This window comes from Chionomys nivalis, chromosome X, assembly GCF_950005125.1.
Source record: "Chionomys nivalis chromosome X, mChiNiv1.1, whole genome shotgun sequence".
Lineage (NCBI taxonomy): Eukaryota > Metazoa > Chordata > Mammalia > Rodentia > Cricetidae > Chionomys > Chionomys nivalis.
In genome coordinates, this window is record NC_080112.1 from 645,532 (window position 1) to 656,276 (window position 10,745).

General features: G+C 37.6%; 1 protein-coding gene across 3 annotated transcripts in view; it reads right to left on the minus strand.

Moving 5' to 3' along the window:
• Positions 1-10,340, minus strand: part of Brcc3 (BRCA1/BRCA2-containing complex subunit 3) — a 34,530-nt gene extending 24,190 nt beyond the window's left edge. Inside the window, exons 1-4 of one of the 3 annotated variants that reach the window (XM_057759009.1) lie at positions 10,090-10,340; positions 9,493-9,509; positions 8,450-8,504; positions 3,588-3,708 (exon numbers count right to left, since the gene is read on the minus strand). In XM_057759009.1, coding sequence (XP_057614992.1) covers positions 3,588-3,708; positions 8,450-8,504; positions 9,493-9,509; positions 10,090-10,212 — 316 coding nt within the window. In that variant the 5' untranslated portion in view covers positions 10,213-10,340. Of the gene's footprint in view, positions 1-3,587; positions 3,709-8,449; positions 8,536-9,492; positions 9,510-10,089 lie in introns of those variants that run through there. The other 2 variants (XM_057759011.1, XM_057759010.1) reach the window with 2 other exon arrangements.
• Between the last annotated feature and the right edge of the window lie 405 nt (positions 10,341-10,745).

Sequence of the window (10,745 nt, forward strand, 5' to 3'; positions counted from 1 at the left end):
AGCAGCAGTGATGATATTGCCAAGATAAAAATCTATCAATGAGGCTGGGCAGAGGTGGCACACACCTCTAATCCCAGCACTCAGGAGGCAGAGGTAGGCAGATCTCTGTGAGTTCGAGGCCAGCCTGGTCTAGTTCCAGGACAGGCTCCAAAACTACAGAAACCCTGTCTCAAAAAACCAAAAGAAAAGAAAAATCTATCAATGTGAGCAAAGTGGTGGTGGTGCACGCCTTTAATCCCAGCACTCAGGAGGCAGAGGCAGGCGGATCTCTGTGAGTTTGAGGCCAGCCTGGTCTACAGAGCTAGTTCCAGGACAGCCAGTGCTGTTCACAGAGATACCCTGTCTCAAAAAAACAAGAAAAACAAAACAAAACAAAATAAAATCTATCAATGTCCTAAAAAAAGGAGATTTTATGGTGAAAAGAAAATGTATAAAAAGATGAAAAAAGGTATAGGAGGGATTGAAGAGATGTCTCAGTGGTTAAGAGACCTGGCTGCTTTTCCAGAGGACTCAGGTTCATAAACTCCAGTTCCAGGGGATCTGTCACCCTCTTCTGGCCTCCTTAGGCACCAGGCACACATGTGGAACATTTACAGATTAAAGTAAAAACAAATACAACTTTTTAAAAAGCTATAGTGGCAAGATTTTTCATGACTAATTTATCTAATTTCTTAAATACTTAAGAAATTTGTGCAAAAGTTCTACTATAAGCTAAAGATTAGTTCAAAAGTAATGTAAATGCACAAAGCATAAATATACCTGAATATGAAATTACATGTGACTAATAAAGGAATATATTTTTATATGTAATCAATCCAAGATCTTTGAAAAACCTTTTTTTTTTTTTTTTTTGGTTTTTCAAGATAGGGTTTCTCTGTAGCTTTGGAGCCTCTCCTGGAACTAGCTCTTATAGAGCAGGCCGGGCAGTGGTGGCGCACGCCTTTAATCCCAGCACTCAGGAGGCAGAGGCAGGCGGATCTTTGTGAAAAACCTATTTTAAGAGGTTGTATATAAACTAGAATATTCTATCTTACTTATATTTCAAAGTGTTATAAAATACAAAATTTAATAGAGAAAAACTTGATGAGATATCAACAAAATACTCTAAATGCATATAAAAACTTTAAATCCTAAAATATAGACAAAGGAAAAAGAAAGTAACATTAACAGTATTGCTTTTTCATTTCCTGTCTGACTGGAAGACTATACTCCAAGTAATAAAATATTGTTGGGCTAGCTGGTGTTGTCTTACATTTTTAGTCCCAGCCCTTGGGAGGCAAAGGTAGGTAGATTTCTGAGTTCGAGGACAATCTTTTCTACAGAATGAGTTCCAAAGACAGCCAGTGAACTCTGTCTCAAAAAACCAAAATAAATTAATTAATTAAATTTAAATTAAATAATTAAATTTTAAAAAGAAAGAAAAAAAGATACTTTTACAAAGTGTATATTTTGTTATTGACTTCCAATGAACTGTTAACACATAAATATGCTAAATTCAATATTAACAATTTATTACAAAATGAACCTATAAGACAGAAGGTAGTGATGTAGGTCTTTAATCCCAACACTCAGGAGGCAGAGGCAGGCTGATCTCTGTGAGTTCAAGGCCAGCCTGGTCTACAAAGTGAGTTCCAGGACAGCCAGAGCTATTACACAGAGAGACCTTGTTTCAAAAAACAAAAAAAAGAAACAACAACAACAACAAAAAACCAAAATCAAAGTGGACCTACAGAAAACAAACCAAAGAAAGTACAATTTAAATATACGTAGTATACATGCATAACATAAACTTTGAAAAGTTATGGTAGCCATCTGCAATCCCAGCACTCAGGAAGTGGAAGCCAGACCAGACTAGGCTACAGAATAAGACCTTCTCTTAAAAATTCCCAAATAAAAAGTATAAAAAATATTTTAAAATTCATTTTCTCCAGTCTTATGTACAGATAGAACCAGGAAAAGATTAACTTAATCCAGTTGAACAATAAACCACTAGAGGCACTAATATAAAGTTAACTTGCCACAGATAAAGTATGGAATTCAGACTACAGGAAACAAATCATTCTTTGGTTATCTTTAACATGGAATAACGTATTCAGTTCTCTTCATTGCATTTTTCTGAGGGAACAGTTCACAAACTAATCTTTTCAGGGATAGGAACCAAGATAATGAAGAACTTAGAAATTAGAAAAACTGGAAGAGCAGGAAGGAATGGAGTCAATGCATAGAAAGTATGATGGGAAGCAAAAGAAACTGCCTATACAGCTTACTGTTACAGTGTTTTACCCTGGGTCTTGTGGATATTTGTAAGCATGACTGTTCAAAATTTATTTCTTCCAATAAAAGAAACAGAAAAAAATGAAATTCTGATTAACCTGGGATGAGGAGATAGCTCAGTTTACAAGGTACTTGCATTTTAAGTACAAGGCCTTGAATTTCTTCCCCAAAACTCAGAACCCAGTCAATAAGCAAGTAACAGGCCTGGATAGATGGCTCAGTGTTTAAGATTGTTCTTGCAGAAGATCCAGGTTTAGTTCCTACTTGGTGACTCCAGTTCAGGGAATCTAATGCCCTTTGACCTCTGCAGGCACCAGGCACACACATAGTACACATATATACGTGCAATCAAAACATTCATATACATAAAAAACTTAATTAAAAAAGAAAACAATTGACAAAATATGCTGGCAAGGTTATAGGGGAAAAGGAACTATTCGTGGGAGTATAAACTGATACCATGGCAATGGAAATCAGCATGAAGGCTCCTCAAACATATAACTCAAATATAACTACCATAGGACCCAGCTATACCACTCCCAGGTATATATTTCAAAAACCCCATAGCCCTGAGATACTTCCAGATTCATGATCATTGCTGCTCCATTCACATCAAGGAAATGAAAGCAGCCTAGATGCCATCAACTAATGAATGAATAACTAAATTGTGGTGGAGTTAGAAAATATATTAAGTAGCCAAGATCCAGAAAGACACATGTTATAAGGCATAAGTTTTTTTTTCATATGTGGATCCTAGCTTTTAATTTTTATATATGTATATTTTTGTAGGAATAAATGTGTGTAGATATGAGGAAACCAGAAAGAGGCCCATGAGGAGCAGGAATAGGGCTTTCAGGAAGCACAATGGGGAGGGTGATAGAACACATGTATAAGCAGAAAGAAAATACTGAAGACAGATTTAAGTAGGGGTGGGGACAGGGCAATGGTGGAGCAGAGGGAATGGAGGTAGGGTCAACTGAATGTAAGCATGTAGGAAAATATCATATGGAAACTTCCTACTTGGCAAAGTAAAAATTGTTAAAGGTAAAAAGTGTTTAAAAGAAACAGTACCCAAATATAGACACACACACATGAGAGACAGAGACAGAGAGACAGAGACAGACAGAGAGAGAGAAAGGGGGTAAGAATGACTAACCAAATAATTATATCTAAAGAGTCAATATGAAAACCAGGGAACATTCACCAAGGAGAAAACTTATGAAGCCACCTAAAGTAAGATGACTATAGTCATCGCATCTGTGTGGCCCAGAAGCCCCACAAAACACAAAGCATCTAATGTATTAGTAAGGATATTTCTGCCTCTGTTGAGGCTGCAGACAGCTGCTCTGGAGAAATTTCTACACGGTCCTTTCTCTTGTCAGAACGTCGCAAGATAATGACAGAATGGATGTGAACAATTCTGATGGTATCCATCTATAGAAAAATTCAAAGAAAAGGTTATTTCTCTCTCTGGTCAATTATACTTCTCTCTCCAATTTCCTGTAATTATAGGATTACATTTTATTAAAGTAGCAGTACAGAATTTCAGTTTTGAAAACTGATGCTTTTGTTATTAACGATGCAATTTATATATGAGTGTATATATAAATATACATATAGTATTTCTGAGTCAGAGCTTCACATAGTTCAGCTTGGCCTCCAACATGCTGTGTGGCTGGGGCTGGACTTGAACTCCTGATATTCCTGCCTGTATCAATGCATGATATCCCAATCGAGATATATATTTCAGAATATTCAGATCAAGGATATACTTCTTGAATAATCATCTAAGATGTACAAAATGTGTTATCATATGAAGGTATATAAAAGTGTTCAAATGCTAATAATATGGTTGAGGAAAAAGTATTATACATGAAATCACACTAAAAAATGGAGAAATATCAATGTGAGGAAATCGGAAGAGTAACTTACATTAGAAAAAATTATTCATAGAGAAGGTAGGCAAATGTATGTATTTTTTGATTGCCGTGTGTGAATATATAGAATTCCTGCAACTGCCAAGTGGGTATATGAGCTACAGAAGAGGTTAAGTGTGAGTAAAATGTTTGGGAAACAGATTGATTAAGTGATGTAGTTGCAGAGCTCAAGGTGGGCTGGAAGATAGGAAGGCTAAGAAAATATAGAATAAAAGCATGTAAAAAGTTTCTAATATCATATAGTAGATTTCAAGATGAATTGGAAAGAAATTAAACACGGCTATATTCTTCTGGTAGTATTTAAGCTTAGGCTCAAACAGAGACAACAAAATTTTCACGAGGTAACAAAAAAGTATGGAGACTGGGGCCAGAAGTCTGGGCCTAAATCAAGAGAGGTGTCCACATTTAGAACAGTCTAGAGTTAAAGGTAGAAAATAGAAAAAGAAGACATAAGGAGCAGTGAAATGTTTCAAGTTTGATTAGGGGTGGGGTGGTTGGCTTTCAATGACTGAAGTGGAAAGACAAAGATAAACTCTGAGAGGAATTTTTTGATATAAGCTATGCTCACCCTATTGTACAATATAAAATCCATTAGGCACAGCTCTTAAAATGTAAAGTCTGATTTTAAATGAGCCATAAATATGATACCAACTAAAATTAAAACACTTAATACAAAAAAGGAAAAGGGTGAAGAATGTGAAATATCTCAACATTTCTTAAATATTGACAACTTTAAAAATTAGACTAAATAAAATATACCTGTATAGTAACATTATTTTCATCCCTTTGCTGTACTTATTTATTAAAGAAAATGTGAATATAGCTAAAAGTTAGCATTTTGGTATGAATAACTATACTGAATAGACAAATATCAAAACAAGGTATCAATTGCATAACAAATACTGACTATTCTTTTAAATAAATAAAATTTTATTGAAGGAATAACATATTCTTTGTGTTGTGCTGTTTGACAAGGTCTCACTCTATAGCTCAAGATGGCCTGCAACTTACTATGTAGCTTAGGTTAGCCTGAAACTTGCAATGATCCTTTGCCTCACCTCTTCAGTGCTAAGATTACAGGTGTGAGCCACCTGGCTTTATAACTTGTTGAAAACACAACACAGATAGCTTGAAAGCTTATATCTCAGAAGTCTGTTATGCTTTTGCTTTATTCAGTTACTTAGAGTTCCCATAAATCATGTGTTCCTATTTTATGGGTCAGTGGCTTTTCATACACTCTCCCTTCTGTGTAAATACTTTCACTTGGTAAGCTCTTTCATATTAAGTTCCTGACCATACTATAAATATCTAATCATTTTCCCTTTACATGTATTCTTTCATAATAGATATGCACTTATTTCTGCTAGAACACTTTCTCCTGTACTAGAATACAAGCTTCTCAAAAGCAGGGGCCACATTTCATTCATGATTTTCTTACCAGCAACTAGTACAATGTGTGTTGGGCATAGAACAGACAAAAAATAAAATTAGGAGCAAAGACAGATGCATCCCCTCTCAAAGAATAATGAGACATATGACTGAATTTTCAATAGGATTTATGAAAACCCAAAGATTACATCTTAGAGAACTAAAATAAAATACATGCAAACCAAGAATTCTAGAATCAAAAAATATATCCTTTAAACTGCAGACAAAATAAAGATGTTTTCAGATGCCTAATGGAGGGAATTTATTATTAGGACAGAACACTACCATTCTTCAGGCAGGTAATTCCAAAAAATGAAGAAATGATTAAGTGCCATAAAAATATTTGTATAAACACAATGAATACAGAATGTACAAAAAAAGTAATAGCCATGTTAAATAAAGCTTAACATATAGAATTAAAATGTATGACAATAATCCAAAAGGCAGATGGATATGAATTAAAATAAAAAATGTTTTGAAGTTTTAGTACAAATACTACCCAACTTATGATTATTTAATAAAGGATTTTTCAACTTTACATTGATGGGAATATAGTATACATTCAGCAGAAATTGTACTTTAAGTTTAAATCTCCTGGACTGTTGATAAACATGTAACATAAGAGACTTTTGCAAAACTGAGTTGCAACTTTCAGTAAGCCATACAATCATGAAGATAAACAATGGATACTGCCGTGTGCTAGGATGTTTCGTACTTTAGGTGTATTGTACACTTGGGGTCTATGATATTTTCAACTTACAGTGAATTTGTTAAGATATAACAAAGTTGTATTATTGAAGACATGGTAAAAATAGCTGTATGAAGCTATAACATGTAATGAAGAATACATATTTTATTATGTAGAATAACCACTAAAAACATAAAAGACTATTATAATAAATGGAAGATCAAAATAGAATAATAAAATTTATTTGATTAACATAAAAGACAAGAAAAGAGAAAAAGATTATAGTTTTCCTTAGTTATGATAAAAGATAAAATAAATAAATATAAATATTGTAACTGTAAAAAAAAAGAAAAGAGAAAAAGAGTGATTCAAAATAAAAAGGTACATTAAACAGAAAGCAAAAGAATGGCAACTGTAACTCATATATATTAGTAACTACTAAAAATAGCAAACTCCAAATAAAAAGATCATCAGACTAGATTTTTATATGCTGCTAATAAGAGCTATAAATATTGGTATAGAGACATGGTAAAACCAAGAAAAAACTTTACAAAAGAGTAATGACTAAAGGAATACATAGAATTAATAAGTAGGTTTTCTCTTTTTTTGAAAATGATGGTGACTTAAGTATAGTATTTGTAGTCCAATGTGACTTTTCTTAAAGAGTTATTTATTTATGTACTTTATGTATATGGGTTTTATTTCCTCCATGCACATTTGTGTACCAGAAGATGGCATCAGATCCCACAGGTGATGTGAGCCACCATGTGGGTGACAGGAATTGAAATCAGGACCTCTGGAAGAGCAGCTAGTGATCTTAACCATGGAGCCATCCCTCCAGCCTGTGACATTTTTTAAATAAGAGAAGTGTTGGGCTGGAGAGATGGCTCAGAGGGTAAGAGCGTTGCCTGCTCTCCCAAAGGTCCTGAGTTCAATTCCCAGCAACCACATGGTGGCTTACAACCATCTGTAATGAGGTCTGGTGCCCTCTTCTGGCCTGCAGACATACACACAGACAGAATATTGTATACATAATAAATAAATAAATATTTAAAAAAAAATAAGAGAAGTGTTTTGGTTAATCTGGGTTGTCAGCGTGGCTGGACTGACAGATGCCTAGGGTAAGATTAGGGAAGCTCACTTCTGGTGTGTCTGTTCCAGCATCATTGTCAGAGAGGACGGATTTCCAGGAGAGTAACAGGGGAAGGTCTCTCCCTGGGTGTGGATTTTCCATGCAGTAGTCTGGGAGCCCAGGCAGAATTAAAGAAGAGAAAGCCTGCCAGGGCAGCCTAGCTCCATCCTTCCTGAGCTAGAGCATGTAGTACCGTCACCATCACTCATGGCCACAAGACTCCAGAGCCTCCAGCCATCTAATGGAGATGCCCAGCAGCTACAGTCCAGGGAGCTTCCAGGCCTGGATTGCAGCTACATCATTTGTCCTCTTTGCTCTGAACTGAATTATTCCACTCTCCAGCAAGCAGAAAGCCAATGTAGGACCACCAGCCCCCAGTTGAGTAACAAATCCTATAAATTGCCCTTCATAACAAATATCATAGAGAGGGAAAGAAATAGATCCCAATTCTATTGCTTCTGTTCCTCTAGAAAACTTTAACACAGGAAGAAAGGAGGTTTGAGTGGTTATGGTGAAGGAGTTTGTATATAAAGATAATAAGTAGATGCTTGGCCTAATAGCTTGGAGAAAGCATAAGAAACTATTTTTATTGTAGTTTACAGAATCATTGGGCTCTGATATATTGAAGGAAAACCTAGCTGGTTTTATACAATTAGAAAACGGCAGGAAAAGTGGGGTGGGGTGTACACTCAGGAGAAAAGGTAACAACAATATGAATCGAACCTCAAAGTCTTAAGGAAAGTGGAAAAACGGCTAGAAAACAGGAATGGAGTAATGCTGATCAGATTATTACTGGTAGTCAAGTAAAGTTTCTACAAAGAATAGAAACTAGTTCACATTCTAGTGAGAATTTTCATGATTTTAGTAGAAAAAAAAAACATGCTGCACAATTTCAGAGTGGATTAATGTCCTGGCTGAAATCATCAAACAGACTGCAGAAATTCCTCCCCAAATGCATATTTCTATCATGCAAAATTTTATCATACATACCTTTTCTGCAACTGTGCGCATTTCAGTTCCAGTGTATGTAAATTTGGAGTCACTCCTATTGGAGATAGATTAGAAAAGGGGGGAAACTGGGGTTTGGAATAGAAAAAGGAGTCAAGGGAAAAATAAGATAAATAGTTTTTGCAATGCAACCTTAGCTGAAACAAAAGAGGGAAGGGGAACAGAGTAGATTCCAGGTATTAAGGAGTAGGCTTGATAAACAATAACCTATGCTTTGCAGTTTAAACAAAGGGGACCCAAAGGTTTTACCATCTCTCAAGCTTTCAAGTTACTAGGAACCTCTAAGGCTCATAGGGGGTGAGGTGCAACAGGACTGAAATCCACTGACAATTTAGATGGAGGAATGGATCCATAAGGGAAAAGCCTCTCAATGTGTGGACATTATGTGCCACAGTGAAAGTTACTGGCATATCTCTGACATTTCAGAGAACAGAGAATGTATTTTTTTTTTTTTTGATTTTTCGAGACAAGGTTTCTCCGTAGTTTTTGGTTCCTGTCCTGGAACTAGCTCTTGTAGACCAGGCTGGCCTCGAACTCACAGAGATCCGCCTGCCTCTGCCTCCCGAGTGCTGGGATTAAAGGCATGCACCACCACCGCCCGGCGAGAACAGAAAATGTAAAACACAAAACAAGAAAATGGAAAGCAATAGAACCAAAGTCAAGTATATTATTTCAGTCAACAAAGTTCTATCCAGGTACCTCTCATGCAGTAACCAATTGGGCTCCTGGAGCTCCAACAAAATTCTACTTATAAGAACTTTGATAGGTTCACTTACGATATTGGTTCCTTCAGCCAGAATTTTCCACACAGGAGCATAAATATCTCAAATAAAAGTCATGCTATGATATAAGGTTAAAATGAACCTTTAGGATTGTGGTGGAACTCAGATTGTATTGTTGAGGGAGTTCTGTACTGTTCATGTTAAGATACAATGTGTACACACGATTACAAAAGTGTTGCAGTTCTTCACCAAGAATCAGTTTAGAGATTATAATATGATGTAAGTAAACAAATATTGTCTTACCTTATGTCATCATTCAACTGGAGTAGGAAAGAGCAGAAAACATTACTGGCACATTGTTATTTAGTTATAGAGATGCAATTTTACATGAAAATTAGGTAATATGTTCACAACAGCATGAAGGACTAGAGAATTCAATCTTCAGCACTTTACAGCTACACTGTATTTCTTCAACTACTTTCACAGCTCTGTAGCATTTAACCACAACAGAGACTTTGGAGTTCACGAAACCCTTTGACCTGAGTACTTTGCCATACTTTAAAATGCTTTAGTGATAGCTCTGCTTCCCATAAGGAAAACTGGTGGTGGAACGAGAGGGTACTATAATTGTGGGCTGCTTGTTTCCTAATATATCTTCATTATACCAGAATGTTTTTCTGGCCCGATTTGCTGCTTTGGTCACTGGTGTGATAACCCCCACCCCCGTGGGCTCATGTAGACCGCTGAGGGTTTGCAGGAACATAAGCACGGGTCAGAAAAAAAGGACCGCGCAACAGCATTAGAAAACGCAAAGGACCTAAATTGCGTTCCTGTGGCCTCCCAGCCGCTTCAGAGACCACTGATCAGCAGGATTTCAGCCAGGTTGGCCGACCTACTCACCTCCCCTATACATAGACCCATCACCTCCTCCTTTTCAGTGCTCAGAGCATGGTTGAGACAAACTAGGAAAGCGTCAGACTCAAGATGAACCGCTTGCACAGCTTGCACCACCTGCACCGCCATCTTTGTCGGCTCCACTCACATCCGCCTAGGACTCACAGCGGCCTGGCCAACCGGGCGCCCCTACGCAGCCTTCCCAGCCTGTCGCCAGACGCTCCGCCCCAGGCCTGGCCGAGCAGCGAGCAGCGCGGGTTTCATGAGGGCGGAGCCTGGGGCGCGGAGGCGGTGCCACTGCTAGCAGTACCTGGGAGACTCCCGGGTCGGTCTGGGCTGGCGTAACAGTGGGAAACTGGGTGGTGGCGGGCAAAGTCGGTCTGCGCCGTAGTTTGGGCCGCTGGGCGGCTGGGTGGCAGGGAGGCGGTGTTTTTCTGCCGGGGCGTACGTGGGCGGTGAGCAACTCCGAGCGCTAGGGCAGACGCCTCCATAGTGCTGGCGCCCATTTTGCCCGCCCTCTGAGGAGTGCCCTATGCGGCCTACACTCGTCAGGCAACTTCGCCAGGAACAATGACCTCTTTTGAAAGTCGGTCCTAAAACAGTTAAGGTTTTATTTTATTTTGTTTTATTTCCAAGTCACAACCCTTGAATCTCTCTGGACC